This window comes from Hyperolius riggenbachi, chromosome 1, assembly GCF_040937935.1.
Source record: "Hyperolius riggenbachi isolate aHypRig1 chromosome 1, aHypRig1.pri, whole genome shotgun sequence".
In the NCBI taxonomy this organism is placed as follows: Eukaryota; Metazoa; Chordata; class Amphibia; order Anura; family Hyperoliidae; genus Hyperolius; species Hyperolius riggenbachi.
In genome coordinates, this window is record NC_090646.1 from 146,118,265 (window position 1) to 146,137,716 (window position 19,452).

General features: G+C 43.2%; 1 protein-coding gene across 3 annotated transcripts; it reads left to right on the forward strand.

Moving 5' to 3' along the window:
• The first annotated feature begins 915 nt into the window (after positions 1-915).
• On the forward strand, positions 916-19,452 carry CCDC110 (coiled-coil domain containing 110). Of its 3 annotated transcripts, none has more exons than XM_068278692.1 (6): positions 916-1,039; positions 2,189-2,244; positions 5,405-5,470; positions 7,122-7,229; positions 14,128-15,275; positions 19,274-19,452. In XM_068278692.1, the coding sequence occupies exons 1-6, from the start codon at positions 970-972 to the stop codon at positions 19,287-19,289; spliced, it is 1,464 nt and encodes a 487-aa protein (XP_068134793.1). In that variant the 5' UTR covers positions 916-969; the 3' UTR covers positions 19,290-19,452. The 3 variants fall into 3 exon arrangements, 2 of the variants coding, with proteins under 2 accessions (XP_068134793.1, XP_068134794.1); XR_011030977.1 differs by having other exon boundaries at positions 917-1,039; positions 14,128-15,849; XM_068278693.1 differs by lacking the exon at positions 5,405-5,470.

The window sequence follows — 19,452 nt, forward strand, 5'->3', positions numbered from 1 at the left end:
GAAAGAGATATACAGCACATCTAGGTGTAAACCGTCTTTATTACGTAGCATATAAAACAATTAGTAAAAAGAAAAAAGAGAACTCACATACGGGGCCCGTGCACTGGGAACCTCGAAAAAATAGCACGCATAAAATGGTCAATAGAAGACCTCAGATGTAATGGTGCCGCCGACAGCAGGGTGAGCGGTCATTCCACTCGCCATGCACCCAACACACCGGCTGCATAGCAATACGTACGCCTTCCATTCCCCTCTTTTGTGCCGATGTAAAGTCCATGATTCAGTTGGGTTGCAGGTCACTGCGTATGCAGGGCTGGCAGCAGCACAACCGAGGGGAACAGGGAGATGGCAAGGGAGCCCTAGGTAAGTAAAAATCCTTTCCTCCCATTTGTCTCAGGTATCCTTAATGTCTTGTCAGGAAAGTGTCAAATAAAAAAAGAATTGCATACATTACGTTAGACTGCATACATTACGATAGATATCATGTGCCATGACCCAGAATAAGAAAAAAAGACCAGAACAGCAGAAGAAAATGCAGTGTAGGGGCTTTTCCCTCTTCCACCAATTACAATAAGACTGAACTGAAAGAATTGTACCCTGGATAGTGAGCTCCTCACTGGAGAAAAATGTATAAATACAAAAAACGACTTGATGCCCTTTCTATCACAGAAGCTCCGTATTAAGTAGCACTAAAGATAGAGCAAAGTTTAAACTGTTTTTTGTACACAAGATAAGATCCAGCACCGTCCAAATTACTGCTTTATTTCATCATATGATGGCAAAAATGCACCTGGGTATAATGCTTGTGAGAGCGGTGAAAGGAGGTGGGGTGCAGAGGAGAAGAAGGAACAGCCGTTTCATGTCCTCAATCACCTGCTGGGTCTGGGCCATGTCACATGATATAGGGTCACATGACTGAGACAGATAACAGTTGGTGAGGCAGTTAGTGGTGATGGGCTAATCCAGGAGATGCAGGAACAAGTAATGGGAACCAGCACAGCTGCAATTCACAGCACAGATCTGAGCCTATCCAGCACAGGTATAAACTACAAGAGAGACATTGATGGTACAATCATCGAACAATCAGATCAGGCAGCATTTGTGGTGCCGATGTATCAATCATTCCATCAATGCATTTTCCAGAACAATCCTGCTGATTGGATTGGTTTACATTACTGGGCGCCCTAGTCTAGCTGAGATGATGACCCAGCTGGAAACCTCACAGACCAATAGCCACTTCCTGCTGACGGGAATTTGGTTGCATCCACTAATTTGTAAGAAATAGGGGACCCAGGGGGAAATACTAATGCTAAAATTGCACACCAGGACCTTCACCCACAGCCTGCCACAGCTGGGCTTCGGGCACAACTTTACTAAACCGATTCGGTTAGTGCCATGGATACTCTTTCCTACTGTTTGTGTCCCCTATTTCTACTGTGTCCCCTCAACTAGACTAGCGCACATTTCTGGTCCCCGTTTGTGTGCCCAGATGATCGTTTCTGAGAGATTGTACCATTAATGGCCAAATATATCATTAGTACTGCTTGGTACCAACTAGAGGAGATCCAACAAATCTTTATTAAGCTCTTTTCTCTTAAGGTATATTTTGAGACATTAGATGGCTTTGTATTGAGAGATGATGCATTTCCCGTACCCATTTCTTGTCACCTGCCTAGTGCTGTTTGCACAGGCTGACATAAAGCAAGATATTTTTGTCATTGTGAAAAAGTTGACGCAATCCACCTGCTAAATATATTTCACAGTTAGGAAACGCCAGCCAGGGACACCCTAGAAATCGCAAAGTGCAATCGCTAGAGATTTGTGTCAGCGTTTTGTTGCTGATTTGTTCTTCATTTTCCAGCCATTAAGGGAACTCATATACTATGTATTGGAGCCCAAACGCTCACAAAATGCTGTATGTCCTGCGTTTGCGATTTTCAAAATGACAAGCGCTCTAGTGGGCTCAACATCATTGACTTACACTAGCAAAGCATTTTTGAAAGCGCCGGCAATTGTAGGAGCTTCAAAAAAGTTGTCCAAAATCGCTTTAGTGTGTCCCAGTCCCCATGCAATATTTAAAAAATTCCATGTAATTTTTTTTTGCCTGCTTGGTAAGTGCTAAAAAAGATATTTTATTTACAATATTTTTAGAATGATAACTTTGCCTCATATTTCTTTTTATTTACAGAGAATGTCTTTCAAAATGTACAGGAGCTGAACAAAAGTTCTCAAATCACTTTAGAGGTAAATATTTTTTTTCAGCAGCAGTCTACTACTTTTAGGCTAGTTACACACCAGGACGTTGCGTTTAGGGGACGTTATAGGGCACATAACGTGCCCCTAAAGCAACGCCTGGTGCTCTCTGAGGTGGACGTCAGAGTGAGCCGCGTTGTGCAGCTCACTCTGGTGTCCGTGATGCCGTGATGCGTACTCTTGGACGCATGCGGCATCACGTGGTCCCGCCCGGCCAATCGCCGAACAGAGCGGGCGCTCCAGGAAGTAAACACTGCACGTCACACCGTGCAGTGAATATTAATTAGCCATGTGCCTGGCCGCTCTCCACTCCTCCCCAACACTACTGAGCATGTGCAAACAGTCTAACGCGGCTTAGCCACGCATAACGCACAGCATGCAGCACTCTCAACGGATGTGCTGCGTTACAATGTAACGCAACGTGGGCACTGTGAACAGCCCATTGATTTTTCATTACTGTGCGGTGGGGCTGCGTTACAGGCTGCACTAACGTGCGCCTGTAACGTCTTACTGTGAAAGCAGCCTTAAACAGAATCTGAAGCCAGTTTAAAAAATTGTTTTTACCTTTTATTTAGCTTAAGGATGATTGTCACTGCTAAAACGCCGCATTCCCGCAGCAGAACGAGGGTTCTATAACCCCCAAATCTTAGGGCAAAAGTCCACAACTTTGAAAGTCGTGGATTTTGCTGCCCCCATTTGCGTCAATCTGCCCACGGATCTCCGCCTCTCCCCGCCCCTCTCAGTGAAAGAAGACTGATAGGGGTGGGGAGAGGCAGCGATCAGCTGGGATTGACGCAAGTAGAGGCAGAGCTACAGCCCTAAGCTCTGCCTCCATCAGGAAGCGCTCCCTGGTTTTTGCCCTGGAGATTTGGGGGTTATAAAACCCTCCTTCTGCCACAGGAATGCGTTTTAGCAGTGACCATCATCCTTAAGCTAAATAAAAGGTAAAACTAGTTTTTAAAATGGCTTCAGACCCTCTTTAAAGGACAACTATCGTTACAAAAAAATGTAAATTTTAAAACACACACATACAAATGTTAATTTCTCCCAGTAAAGTGCACTATAAATTACTTTTTTTCCTATGTCTCTGTCACTTAAGGTAATAGTGGAATTCTGACAGGTTATTGACTAGTCCATATCCTTATGGGGGATTCTCACTTACTTTTTTTATGTATACTTATATTTTTTTGTACGTATACAAGCACTACACAGCAATTGTCTGGTGGCATCTTTGTATAGATCCTTTCCAGGCAGTGCTTTTTGTAAAGAATAAAGGAAATACAAAAAATTTCCCAGGAGGAGATGGACTGGTCAAAAGCTTGTCAATTTTGTCAGCTTTTTGGCTCCCCCTGTTGGCCACCTGATTTAGTTAGGTATGGTGAGGAATAGGGGACGCGTACGTACAAAAAGGGCGCCTGGACAAAAAGGGCGCGGGGTGTAAACTCTAAATAATAATTAATCATTAATAGGGTTTATAAAAATAGTGTGCTATATTTCGTTTACAAATAAAATTTAACAAAATTATAAATCATTAAATAATGTTTATAAAATCGGAAATTGTGAAAACGTTAATCTTCCCTATTTGTAAAGTTAAACTTATAATTACGATTATTAAAAAAACAATAATATATGTTTAATTGTTATAATTGTATATTATTGTGAATAACCTTCATTTATGGTTTGTTCTTATAATAAAATCTGAAAATATTCTTTATAACGATGATATAAATATAAGTACGTTCGTAATAAGTGTTGTAAAACATTAGTAATTATTACTAAAATTTTACTAAAACTATACCTAAGCCTACTCTTACACAGAACCCTCCCTGTACCTATCCCTAACCCCTAGACCCCCCTGTTGGTGCCTAAACCTAAGACCCCCCTGTTGGTGCCTAAACCTAAGACCCCCCTGTTGGTGCCTAAACCTAAGCCCCCCCCTGTTGGTGCCTAAGTAACCCTCCCTGTACCTACCCCTAACCCCTAGACCCCCCTGTTGGTGCCTAAACCTAAGACCCCCCTGTTGGTGCCTAAACCTAAGACCCCCCTGTTGGTGCCTAAACCTAAGACCCCCCCTGTTGGTGCCTAAGTAACCCTCCCTGTACCTACCCCTAACCCCTAGACCCCCCTGTTGGTGCCTAAACCTAAGACCCCCCTGTTGGTGCCTAAACCTAAGACCCCCCTGGTGGTGCCTAAACCTAAGACCCCCCTGTTGGTGCCTAAACCTAAGACCCCCCTGTTGGTGCCTAAACCTAAGACCCCCCTGTTGGTGCCTAAACCTAAGACCCCCCTGTTGGTGCCTAAACCTAAGACCCCCCTGTTGGTGCCTAAACCTAAGACCCCCTTTATTATGTGGATAATAATGTTTTACTAATTATTGATGCAAAAAATATTTTGCAATTTACGTAACGTACTGATCGCTTTATTTTGTGAATAATAATGTTTTTTATTATGTGGATAATAATGTTTTACAAATTGTGACTCCAAAAAATATATTCCAATTTACATTACGTACTGATCGCTTTATTTTGTGAATAATGTTTTAAAAACAGTAAGGGATAAAACTTTAAATAAAAAAATATATTGCAATTTACATTACGTACTGATCGCTTTATTTTGTGAATAATGTTTTAAAAACAGTAAGGGATAAAACTTTAAATAATGTTTTAATTATTTAAATAAGATAAATATATTTAGTATTTTCATAAACGTTATTCGGCACGGGTGCATTTTATAAACGTAAATCAACACAAGCTCAGTTATAAATCATTAAACAGCTCCGGGCGCCATTTGTAAACTTTATTTAGCTCCGGCGCCCTTTTTTCCTGCTCGGCGCCCATTAAACGTTATTTATTATGGGAGTGAATGGCGGCGCCCTTTTTGTCCACTAGCTGCCTGCGCCCTTTTTTCCCAGCTCCATAGGGGACAGAAAAGGTACCAGCATCTGCCTAAGTTGCCTTGTGGCTTTTTCTTCAGCCCTTGGCTGGTCAGAGCTCTCTGGGAGACAGCAGCAGCCATTAAGCCACCCCTATTCTACCCCAAACTGAAAAAAGTCATCTTAGATGGAGTAGGTGTAGTTCAGTCTCAAACACGACACAAGTCTGGCTGTGACAGCTGTGTGTATCCTACTTGTTATGCTTTCTATTATTTGCAGGCTTTCCAGCAGCAGCTGCATTTCATTGGTGATCTGCAACAGCAAACACTGGAAGATGTTAGCATGGTAAGAGTTCTCTTCATTTCCTGGATGATGAGAAGTATTGGATAGAGATTTGACAGAGCATACGTGTCACCACGGCCCTTTCTTAAGACACAAATCAAGGAAAAATCGCTAGTGCTGATGTTTACGTTAGCGTTTAGTGGCAATGCTCCCATAGGGAGACTTGGCACCAGCAATTTGCCGTTCACCAGCGCATCACACATGCTGCAGAATGGCCTGCGATGTGAAACTGTCCTTACTGTCCCTCAGAGGAGCTCACAGTATAATCCCGACCCTAGTCATCATCCAGTGTCCCTAGCTTAATGGTGTGTACAATACTGTATGTACATAGGACAGTGAATATACAGCACTGCCTTCCACTGCATTATAGTAATATCGTGGGCTTTAAAGAGGAACTCCAGTGAACATTTTAGTGTTGGCAGGTGATGTAGCTGCTGCATGGTTTTTGGCAGTTGGAAACAGCTATAACAGTCATTTCCCACAATGCAACAAGGTTCACAGACAAGAAACTGCCAAAAAAAGTTCGAACTTTTCTTGTGGGAGGGGTTTCTTGTGGGAGGGGTTTCACCACAATATCAGTCATACAGCGCCCCCTGATGGTCTGTTTGTGAAAAGGAATAGATTTCTCATGAAAAAGGGGGTATCAGCTACTGATTGGCATAAAGTTAAATTTTTGGTCTGAGTTTCTTTTTAAGACTTGAAATCACTGGGTTCACATATGACATAGTGTGAAATGTAGCCTTTTTTAGCATTTGCGTTGCATTTTTTTGTGTGTGTGTTTTTGATGCGTTTTGCATGCATTTTTAAGCGTTTGCGATTCTCTAATAGAAAACGCATATGCGTTTTGTATGTGTTTTTATATTGCGTTTTATGCAATCACTAGGAAGACAACAGGAAGAGAAAATGCATTACTAAACAATTTTTTTCAGCAAAAAACGCATGAAACCGCATACCATTGCGTTCCCAATGACTTTCATTATGTGCGTTTTGGCAGCCATCCTGCATATCATGGAACAATGCCAGCGTTTGTGGAGCGCTTACTGTAAAAACACATCTAAGACGCATATGCGTTTCTTACATGCGTTTTTTCCTGCAGCCCGTAGACTACCATTAGCGGCAAAACCGCGGCGTTTCCTGCTACGCTAAAGTTTCTGCCATGTGTGCACCCAGTCTCACCCAATCCCTAAGGCAAAGCTGTGGGAGTAGCGGCCCATAGTAGACTATCTGCAATTTTATTCTACTAGCTGCTTTCCCTTGGGCCCAAATTAGAGCAGTGCCCGTTTTACATGTATGCCCCGCCCGCTCTGTTTATTGCTTGATCACTGGAGTAGCTAAGCAGCCTTTGCTTGCAATGCATTATCTTCCTGAAGTTTGTCAGGTGTTCTCATGTTTGTGTGCGTGTCATTTCCACACAAGGCAGTCATTTGGTGCCTCTTCCCTCCCCCCAAAAAACGAAGTTAGGTGAGTAATCTGCTGAGGTGATATAAATATAGGGAATAGCAAAGAATGGGACACAGGAGATTTGCCATGTTTTTGACAGTAATAGATCAGTAATTTGAAATGACGATGTCTTTATCTTTGAGTAGTTCCTGTTATATTTAACTTTCACATGGTGTTCTGCATGAATATGTTTGTTTAAAATTGGTGTTATCAGGTGCATTCAGAAGTCACTGATATTTTAAACCAAAGTATCAGGGAAATGGAAGATTTTCATAGTCCTTTCACAACTGAGATGACCAGTACACCAAAAGAAGAAAATAAGGTAATTGGATTTCATTTACCAAGCATTGTAAATAGGTTTTTATTCTTTATGATATGCTACATGTGAGCCACTTACAACCCAAGAAACCAGAACTAATGGCCCATACTCACGGGCTACAATTGTCACCGCAACATGCGGCGCGCGCGTGTTGCGGCGACAGGTCGCCCGTGAGTATGCGGCGTTGCACGGGCGCGCACCCCGAACTGTCGCTCGTCGCTGATGTCGCCAGGCGATTGAACCGCTCAATCACCTGGTGACAGTCGCCGCCGCAACTCCGCCGCAACTGTCGCTAGTCCGCGTGAGTACGCGGACTAGCGACAGCAACAAGATAGGATTACATTGGGCTTCCGGCAGGGGGAGGAGCAACAGCGACAGCTTCCGCCACATCAGTTGCCAGGTCCCTCCGCCGTGTGTATGCGGAGGGACCCGGTGACGAGCTGTCGCCGGCCTGTCGCGCACACGCTCACGTGTGCTGGCGACAGGCCAAAACAGTTGCCCGTGAGTATGGGCCATAAAACAAAGAACAGCTGATTATACAATAACCAGAATAACTTAACAGATCCAGCTCTAGATAAAATTGTGCCTTGGGCAATAGTTACCCCAACCCCCCCCCCCCCCCACACACACACACACACACACACACACACTCTCTCCCCCAGCATAGCAGTATTAAGTGATCCTTGTCCCTTCCCCCTCCCCAGATAGCAGCAATAGATGTTTAACACCCCCCCCTTCCTTTCCCCTCTCCTTTATAGCAGCATTAGTGCTGCCTCTGTTCCCCTCTAAATAGCAATATTATGGACAAGCCTGGATTTACCTCACAGGAGCCTATAGGCACAGATGTGACGTCCTGGCACCTTAGACTTTGCCCTCTGTTAACCTACAAACCCCCACCAAACTGCACAGCAAGTGTGCTGGCTGGCCCAGCTGTCACTTCTCCCTCACTTCCCTTGCCCATCATAGGTAGCTACAGGTGCCCCTTAGTATTAGCTAGCAATAAGTACCCTCAATATTATAAAAGGGAGACACCGAGAGCCCAATATAGTGTAGCATGTACAGGATAATGTGTAAATGATAAACAGTGAGATACAGTATATATACTCACAAACAAGGGTTAACACTCAGGCAACCACTGTAAATGCAGGTGAGGAGATTAGACCTGTCCTCACTCAGGATTAAGATGTCGCCCTCTGTAGATCGGAAAGGTAGGGGTAGGTCACCCCTCCACCAGGGGTGGACACAGTGTATTTGCTAGAGAACAGAGGTGCCAACAGGATAAAAAGTAATACAAACTTTAAAATTGCTAGGCAGGCAGTGGTAGACTTACCTGCGGAAAGCAGACACGAACAACTGTCTGAATCAAACAATTGAATTTATTAAGAGTACCCCAAGAAATGCAACACGTTTCGCAGGCACAGCCCGCTTCATCAGGCAATAGAATAGAGGACAAAAAACAGTAGTTAGTTAGAAACACGAGGCGCTATTTGTGTTTCTACCCAGCTACTGTTTTTTGTCCTCTATTCTATTGCCTGATGAAGCGGGCTGTGCCTGCGAAACATGTTGCATTTCTTGGGGCACTCTTAATAAATTCAATTGTTTGATTCAGACAGTTGTTCGTGTCTGCTTTCCGGAGGTAAGTCCACCACTGCCTCCCTAGCAATTTTAAAGTTTTTATCACTTTTTTATAAAACTTTTTATCCTGTTGGCGCCTCTGTTCTCTAGAAAATACCCTCAGTATTAAGCAGCTACATGTGCCCCTTAGCATTAGGTAGCCAGAAGTACCCTCAATATTAAGTAGCTAGAGGTGCCCCTAACTGAAGGAAGATCTCATTAGTGGAATGCAGAGACCAGGGTGCGTAACTTCTAATTTACACTCTCATCAGGACTCTACATGGAGAAGGATGGAGCAAGACACTGGGGGAAGGTAGTGAGCGACCTTTCCATCATCAGTTGCCTGTAGGCATGTGCCTACAGTGCCTTATGATAAATCCAGCCCTGATTATGGTTGTCTCCTTACCTTTCCCATAACCATATGCTTCTGCCTTCCCCTCCCCCATACCACTATGGCTTGCCTTTGTCCCTTCCCCTTTCTATACCAGCATTAGGGTTCCCTTGGCCTCACCTCCCCAATGACACATACATGCACACAGCGAGTTCTCTGGCCGGCATGCTCCCTCCTACTGTCTTCAGGGTGCTTCAGCCTCCATCACCACTGGCGCCTCTTCTCTATTCCCCGCAGGCATGTATGAACTTAGGTAACATGATGGTGGGTGGGTGACGGGTCACAGAGACATGCCCCCGGGAGCCATGGAGATGGAAGATAAGGAACACTACACTGGTCCAATCATCATGTGACCAATAAGGATGGTAACGAGTTGCCAACTTTGTGCAAATTTATGCAGCTAAAAAATGGACCAATCAGATGCTGTGGCAGTAGCATCTTTTGAGTAATACATTTTCAAACTGCATACATTTTCATCAAATTAGCACAAACATTTGCATCAACTCACCATTATTTGCATCTCATTGACCATCTCTAGTGACCAGTTTCTGAAGCATAACATTTACATACATGTATGCAGGGCAGTTTCTAAGCCAAAATGCACCCAGGGCGAGGGTGTAAAAATTGCGCCCCCCCCCCGCAGAGCCAGGTATACGTGCCCACAGTATAGGTTAGCCAGATCTAGTTGCACTCAGTATAGGTAGCCAGCTATAGGTGCCCCAGTATAGTTGCCCCAGTATAGGTTAGCCACGTAGGTGTCTCCAGTATAGGTAGCCGGTATAGGTCCCCCCAGTATAGGTAGCCAGGTAGGTGCCTCCAGTATAGGTAGCCGGTATAGTTGCCCCCAGTATAGGTTAGATAGGCAGGTGTCCCCAGTACAGGTTAGCAAGGTGGGTGCCTCTAATATAGGGAGTCAGAATAGTTGCCCCCAGCATAGGTTAGATAGGTAGGTGCCTCCAATATAGGTAGCCAGTATAGTTGCCACCAGTATAGGCTAGGTAGGTAGGTGCCCCCAATACAGGTTAGATAAGTAGTTGCCCCCAGTATAGGTTAGATAGGTAGCTGCCCCCAGTATGGGTTATATTAGGTAGGTGTCCCCCAATATAGGTTAGATTAGGTAGGTGCCCCCCAGTATAGGTTAGATTAGGTAGCTCCCCCCAGTATAGGTTAGATTAGCATCAAAAAGAGAAAAAGCTGGTCTGGCACTATAGCTTTAATAAATATCAGCAGGTGTACAATAACAAAAGTAGTGGTGTAACATGAAGTAGTACACATGTAAATGCAGGTACTTATCGTGCTGCTGCTGGGGTGAGGGAGACATCTGTAAGCGCCAGTGGGTGCACGGCCTTACGACCGTTTCGCAGTGGCGTGAGCCTAGCTTCTTTGGAGGCCCACAGGCATGCATGTGTCAGCACCCACGGGTTCTTACTGAGTGCCTGCCTACCCATCCTTACTTTTGTATAGGTTAGATTAGGTAGGTCCCCCACAGTATAGGTTAGATTAGGTAGGTGCCGCCCAGTATAGGTTAGATAGGTAGCTGCCCCCTAGTATAGGTTAGATTAGGTAGGTGCCCCCCAGTATAGGTTAGATAGGTAGCTGCTCCCTAGTATAGGTTAGATAGGTAGCTGCTCCCTAGTATAGGTTATATTAGGTAGCTGTCCCCCAGTATAGGTTAGATTAGGTAAGTGCCCCCCAGTATAGGTTAGATTAGGTAGCTGCCCCCAGTATAGGTTCAGGTAGGTGCCCCCCAGTATAGGTTAGATTAGGTCGCTGCCCCCAGTATAGGTTATATTAGGTAGCTACCCCCCAGTGTGGTTAGATTAGGTAGCTGCCCCCCAGTATAGGTTAGATTAGGTAGATACCCCCCAGTGTGGTTAGATTAGGTAGCTGCCCCCCCCCCAGTATATGTTAGATAGGTAGCTGCCCCCCAGCATAGTTAGGTACCCGCCCCCACATAATGTTGGGGGGAGTCAGCCGGGAATGGGCAGTCCGACCTCTCCCTCCCTTCCTCTCCGCGGGCCGCCCTCTGTGCTCCCCCCCTCCAAGTCTGACTGCAGAGTGAGCGCAGGAAAGCGTTGTGTACAGAGGGCAACTCACCTGCCTGCGTTTCATTCGCCTCTCACTCGCCGCTGGTCACCTCCTCTGCCTAGCCGATGATACACACACTGCTTCCTCGGCTAGGCAGAGGAGGCGACCAGCGGCGAGTGAGAGGCGATTGGAACGCAGGCAGGTAAGTTGCTCTCTGTACACAGCACTTCCCGGCGCTCACTCTGCAGTCAGACTCCGAGGGGGGAGCACAGAGGGCGGCCCGCGGAGAGGAAGGGAGGGAGAGGTCGGGCTGCCCTCCCGTGGCTGACTCCCCCCTCCATTACAGCGCCCCCACTCCTTCAGCGCTCAGGGCGGCCGCACGGCCCTAGAAACGGGCATGCATGTATGGCCAAACTTAATTGAAATGTCCTCCTAATGCAGGGGTGCCAAACTCAATCATGTAAGGGGCCAAAATAGTTTAAGATTTAACATTTATTGTATCAAACTAAGTGGCGTAACTATAGCCACTGTGGGGGGGGCCCACTCTTCCCCCTTCTGCAGAGTAGCGCAGTGGAGCAGTTTAATACATATCTGCTCCAATATGTAGTGACAAAAAGGAAGATTCAGGGAGCCCCAATAGTGTAAAATCGATGGTATACAGGTTATTACTTGATAGAATGGTATACTCACAAACACAGGTTGCCGAGCTAGGCAACCACTGAATGCACCAATGGGTATTTTTTCCTGTCCCCACTAAGATGTCGCTCCCTGTGGATAGTAAAGGGTAGTAACACCCATCCAAAATCACTCTGAGGAACAGAGGCACCAATGAAATATAAAATACATTAAAAACTGTTTAAAATGTGTGTGCGTGTGGGGGGGGGGGGGGGGGGGGGGCATCCAAATTAGCATAGTCTTATAGCCAAACTATAGTGCCACTGTCCATAGCCACAATTTGCCCAGTGCCATAGCACTGCCGCTATAGCTGTCACAATCCCTGCCTCGGGCACCCAAATAATTCTTTAGGCACTGCCATAGCTGGTAATTGCAATAATGTAAAGCATCACTTCGAGCACAAATGTTGTCCTGGATTTGTGTAGGAATAGCTGACCAGGGATCTAGGCACTGGCCACTTCCTGCACAACAGACTGCTACATGATGCAATCTTGCCAAAGAGATTCCGTCTGTGCCTTCTCCCTAGCAGTCTGAACAGGAAGATATTGCAATCCAAGAAGTATCAGTCCCACCAAAATGCCCTAAACGTGGCCAGGTTCTTTATTATTCCTTTTGGCCCTGTACAAAAAAACCTAGTGGCTCTGGTTTTATGGCTTAACTACTTACCGCACGCCGTGCATTATATTCACGGCCGCGGCTCGCTCCTGCCGCCGTTACCGCCGGTTAGCGGGGAGATGAATGAATGAGAGTGCAGTTCCCATTCATTAATCTAAGTCCCCGATTCAATGAATGCCGGCATCTATGAGACGCCTGCATTCATTGTATCTTTCCTGTTAAGTGCCACACATTACTTCTGATTCACGTGCTTGCGTATGTGAATCGGAAGTGATGACTGAGGACATCTTGTGGCCAAATAGTTAGTTACACAAAAATGAATTTGTATTTAATAAAAATCCCCACACTGAGTTTTATAATTAACTATTTTCCTCCCACACCCTCCCATAGTAACCAAACTTTTTTTTTGTATAGGAAAAAAAAATTACATAAAAAAAAAACATATAAGTAGTTAACTTAGGGACTGAACTTTTTTAATATTTACGTCAAGAGGGTATATAGCTATTAATTTTTAATTTACAAGCTTGTAATTAGTGATGGACGCAAAACTGAAAAAATGCACCTTTATTTCCAAATAAAATAATGGCGCCATACATTGTACTAGGGAAATTTTTTAAATGTTGCAATAACGGGGACAAATAAAATGTGCGGTTTTTATCCACAGTAGAATGTTTTATTTTAACACTATAATGGCCAAAAACTGAGAAATAATACATTTTTTCCTTATTATTCCAATAAAAATGCGTTTAGGATAAAATTATTCTTAGCATACTGTACCTCCCAAAGAAAGCCTAATTGGTGGCGAGAAAAACAAGATATAGATCATTTTGCTGTTAGTGGTTAAAGGGATACTGTAGGGGGGTCAGGGGAAAATGAGTTGAACTTACCCGGGACTTCTAACGGTCCCCCGCAGACATCCTGTGCCCGCGCAGCCGCTCACCGATGCTCTGGCCCCGCCTCCGGTTCACTTCTGGAATTTCAGACTTTAAAGTCTGAAAACCACTGCGCCTGCGTTGCCATGTCCTCAATCCCGCTGATGTCACCAAGAGCGCACAGCGCAGGCCCAGTATGGTCTGTGTCTGCGCAGTACGCTCCTGGTGCCATCAGTGGGAGCGAGGACATGGCAACGCAGGCACAGTGGTTTTCTGACTTTAAAGTCAGAAATTCCAGAAGTGAACTGGAGGCGGGGCCGGAGCATCGGTAAGTGGCGGCGCCAACACAGGATGTCTGCGGGGGACCATTAGAAGCCCCGGGTAAGTTCAACTCATTTTCCCCCGACCCCCCTACAGTATCCCTTTAAGTTATTGTTGAAAGAAAGGGAGGAGCACTGACAGGTGAAAATTTCTATGGTCCACAACAGGAAAAAACCCTCAGTGGTCAAGTAGTTAAATTAACATCTGGTCATGTGATCAAAATATTACAATAGGATTCTTAGCTGCAGAAGCCTCAAGTCACAAAACAGTAACATATAAGCACTTTGATTATTATGCTAATAAATAGATGACTTATTAGAGTGCTATTATATCATCCTTATGACTGCTTTCCACATAATACCATTTATTATTTATGAATTTCCAGAATAGCTCTATCACCCGCAGAGAATATGCATCACTCTCTATGACTGATAATATAAGTGACAAAGTGAAAGGAGAAAAGAAGCAATATGCCACTACTGAAGAGAAAGACTATCCTGACAACCCCTCATTCCATGAAGCAGGCAACTTTCCATGGATGGTGACATCAGAAAAGTTGAGCACAACAAAATCAAGAGAGCACCACTCAGATGCCGGTCAAACATCTCCCAGAAATGTTGCGGTGCAACAGTACAGTAACCCTCAATATGCTGAGCCTGATGATTCCAACTCGGAAGACACATTTTATTGTTTAGAACGTGACGGTGATGGGGAGAACTCTCGGAAACAAAACCTGCTTGCTCAACAAGCAAATGATGCTACAAAAGATCTTAGCACTTTAGGATTATCTGACCTCACCTCAAATGTGAATGAAAGCAGCCTGCTACATGACGCCACTGAAATGATCCACGATTCAAAACACATAGAACCCTGGAAACGTGATCTTCTTTATTCTGACGGTAAAGAAAGAGGGAGAATGCCAGAAGAAATAGTGGACAATAAGCATGCCATTCACCAAGAAAATCTTGAGATACACAAGTTAAAAAGTTTCTTAGATAGAGAAGATCAGATGAATATCCCAGATCAGCGGACTGATTATGAAAGCAAGGCCCTTCGAAAGTCTTTAAAGCAGCTGCACGAGAATGCTCGGTACCTAAGAATCGAAAATCTCCAGTGCAGACAGCAAATCACCAGGCTCACAGCAGACAAAAATATTCTCCAGTTACAATTGTCTAAAGCAGAGCAAGATGCCGAGGTGTATCTCCAGCAAGTGAAAGTTCTGACTGAGAAATGTGAAGCCCTTCTGAACCAAAGGCAACATGTTCAGGATGAAGGAAAATATCTGAGTATAGACAAACATTCTCTGATGAAAGATGTGGAGGACATGAGGATGGAAAATAAGAAGCAACTTATAGAATTGTTAATGGCTACTGCTGAAAAAGAGGAGCTTCTTAAGAAGTTGGATTCTTCAAAGAAAATGTTGATGTCCTGTTCTCGAGAGAAAGAAGAGCTACATGGCCAACTAACTGAGGCACTCGTGGAAAACTGCTGCTCTGGAGAAAAGTACATGACAGTTCAAGCCTATATCTCAAGGTAGGGGAGATTATGACTGGTGACAATCAGTTTCCAAACCATCTCCAACAAAGTAGACCACTGACTGGTCATTTTAAACCAAATATAGGAATGAGATTGAATTCTTCCAGAGTTTACCAGAATAGTTTATATTACAAAGAAGAGAAGACAAATGGCAGAACAGAGGAACAAAAGTCAAAATATATGAGTTACTATTGCACTAGTGGTGAAAATAGACCAGAATGGCAGTCCATGACCAGTGCACTCTTACACCATCACAGGGATAATGCAATATCAGTACAGCGTGAATCTGAAAGTTTTTTCCCCAAAAATGTAGAATATAATAAAAAGCTAAACAGTGAAAGATCACCACTTGGCACAAGTATGGAAACAACACTGAAAACTCAAACACATTCACTAAAGTGGGTCAACTCCCAAAAAGGTGATAACCTTTTCAATAGCTACAATTCCAGAAACTCGGTTTTCAATGAGGTTACCATGAATGATCTTCAGAAAAGAAATTGTCACTCTTATTGTGGCATGTTTAAGGAAATGAGCAATTTTCAGTACAAAGAAAATACTGTTGCCTTTGAAGGTATGTAAACAATAATTATTCAAGTTAAAACTCATAAAATTCAAAAAGGTTTTGCAAAAGAAGGATCTTTCAAAACAACCTACAGGTTTGCTGGAACCAATGCAAAAATGTTGGCTCGCCAGTTGTAAAAAATGGCGCCCTTCTTACTTACTGTTACAAAGCACTGAAAAAGAAATTGCTTCTCCAAACTGTATTGTGGGGCTAGTGCATTTAAGATGGCCATACAAGATACAATAAAATGATCCAATCTTACAGCAATACCAAAAAAAAAAAGATTGGTTGTACAGATGATGGAAAACTTTTTTTTTAATTTGTTTGAAAACTCCATTCTAATTTACCTTTTTTTTTTTTATAGACAAGTCGATCGGTAGTGGAGGATTTTTCTGATACATTTTTATGAAAATTGAATGGTGTAGGGTAGATTGTCAATTTTGCTAATGTGTAGATGCAAGCAATTTTTTCAGAGTGTGCAAATATTTTTTCTTCATAATTGGGGAAAAATTGAACACGTGTTTGGTACATTGGACAGATTTTTCAAAGTTACAATCAATCAGAGAAATTTGTTGAAATCTAAACAATTGTATGGCGTGTGTCCACCTTAAAAGAAATCTAAAGGTGCTCATTAACGGTACAATTTGTTCACCAAATGTGATCTTTTGTTGCGATTTTATTGATCGAATTGTATAAAAAGTTTTACAATTATGAAGGTAATCGATAAGTAACGATTCTTCGGGCCGATTGCTAAACAGGATAAAATCGATACAAAAGCTGCCTTTTATGATCGAATTTGAAGAAAGAATCATTCAGTAAATGTGAACAATCTATAATTACCTTCCAATTATTTGCAAACGTAAAAATCACATCGAAAGATTGCATTTAGTGAAAAATTGTAACGTTAATGGGCACTTTCAAGTTTAAAAAACTGAAGTAAGAGGTATATGGAGGCTGCCATATTTATTTCCTTTTAATCAATACCAGTTGCCTGGCAGCCCTGCTGATCCACTGCCTCTAATACTATTAGCCATAGCCCCTGAACAAGCATGCAGCAGATCAGGTGTTTCAGACTTTAAAGTCAGATCTGACAAGACTAGCTGCATGCTTGTTTCTGGTGTTATTCAGATACTACTGCAGAGAAATAGACCAGCAGGGCTGCCAGGCAACTGGTATTGATTAAAAGGAAATAAATATGGCAGCCCCCGTATACCTCTTACTTCAGTTCCCCTTTAAAAAAAAGCAGTTTAACTTTCCTAAAATTGACAGTTTGTTATTATTTGTCTATCATAATGTCTGTGGTGCTCTCACCACAGTTTGTTTACACTCACATTCTGGGGCAAAGCAACAGCCATAGCGGCTGCCAGGCTGGGCTGCTTGATTGCTGCTGCACGAACTGAGACTTCTCCAGAGCAGATACTAAGTAGGAGATGTTCAATGGTTCAAATGAAGTTGACTTACCATGACTTGGCACAGAGAACCATGAACCCTCTGGTAAACCCTGTCTATACTGATCAGTTGAGGATCTGTTTACATGATCACAGTTCTCATGTTCTTCATGTAAATGAAGATATCCCCGTGACAGTGTGTTTGGCAAACAGACAGGCCCTCCATCTTCTTTAGGCTGGGAAGTGAGCTAAGACTTCAGGATGCCATGACATAGGAGACCAGGGTTCGAATCCTGGCTAGGACCAGTTCCTATTCAGTAAGGAGTCATTGGGCAAAACTCCCTAATACTGCAAGGTGGCATATTGAGCGTACCCTAAGTGGCTGCAGCTCTTAAGCATTATAAGTCCAATAGGAGAAAAGTGATATATAAATGTTAGAATTAATATTATTATTATATGCTTAGATCATGCAACTGTGACCTTGGGCAGATTTTGGTATACCAAGTAGAATCTATTAATTCCATCTTTAATGTGCTCTACCTCACTTGGATTGGTGACGCAGAGGAAGACAAATCTAACTGTCCATAAATATTGAAAATAATTTGAACAAATATCTTGTTTTGCTTTGTAACGTGGTAAAAACTTAGACCCTCAGTCACATTCTATTTCTGTCTGGCCCCATTTGGGAGTCTTTCCCTTAGTTCCTGTCCTAGAGACAGTCAGGGCTCTGCTACACATAATCCATATATTTCTATGGAGAATACAGTAGGGGCTGGAGACACAGGGAGTGAAAAAAAGATGTTCAGCTGAAAAAAGATTAGAGTGTTAGTGGAATAGTAAGGTTAGGAAATCTGTCACAGAAGGACACAAAGAGCAGTAAAATCCTGACAGAGGCTTTGTTTCCAGCTATATCCAAAATGGGGATGGGAGGGGGAAGCCAAAGTGTCAATTTAAATGTCAACTGCAGGGAGAGGTCAATGGAGGCTGCCATATTTATTTCCGTTTAAGCAATACCAGTTGCCTGACTATGCTGACCCTGAACAAGCATGCAGCATATCTGGTGTTCCTGACATTTTTGTCATATCTGACAAGATTAGCTGCAAGCTCGTTTCTGGTGTTATTCAGATACTACTGCAGCCAAATAGATCAGCAGAACAGCCAGGCAACTGGTATTGCTTGAAAGGAAATACTGTATTTTTGGACTATAAGACTCACTTTTTCTCCCCCAAAAGTGGTGGGAAAAAGTCACTGTGTCTTATAGTCCGAATGCAGGAAGTTCCTGACTTGTGAGCGACTGCCAATACAAACCTCCAACCCTCCGCAACGTTGGGGACTCCCTGTAGTGTTGCCATGCAGAGGAGGACACAGGGGGACAAACAGAGGAAACAGGGGAACACAAAGGGGCATAGAGGAGGACACAAGGAGGACAGAGGCGGAACATGGAGGACACAGCAGGACACTTGGCCTCAATTCACTAAGCTTTATCAAACACTTTATCAAACGTTTAATAATTTACCTCATGGGTAAAATCTCATTTTGAATTCACTAAGGTGTTATATATTTATTGAATGTTTTATCGATAAAACGTTCAATAAATCTATAACACCTTAGTGAATTCATGTTTTATCGATAAAACGTTCAATAAATCTATAACACCTTAGTGAATTCAAAATTAGATTTTACCCATGAGGTAAATTATCAAATGTTTGATAAAGTGTTTGATAAAGCTTAGCGAATTCAGGCCAAGGGGGACAGAGGAGGACACAGGGAGACATAAAAGGTACAAAGGGGGCATAATCCACAAGATGCCCTTCACCATGGATGCACCAGGTTTAGTATATATATCGTTTCCCTTGGTTTTTGTCCTCTAATCCTAGGTGCGTCTTATGGTCAGGAGCGTGTTATAGTCCGAAAAATTTGATAAATATGGCAGACTCCATATTCTTCTCACTTCAGCTGTCCTTTAATAATGTTTTAAAATATGCTAATTGTTTTCAAAATGCAAAATTACACTTACATCTCGTTTTATCCAAATTGTCTTAAAGGAGGAGCAAGGCATAACAGTAAAGCAGAGGGCTATGGAGTATGGAAAGCATTTGACTCCCACTACCAAGAATAAGGAATTTCCTGAAAACACACCATGCCTCAGTCCATGGAGTCTAATGGAGAAACACTGAAAGATTAAATGACAAAAATGTGTTATTAAAGCTCAGCTTAACCGAAA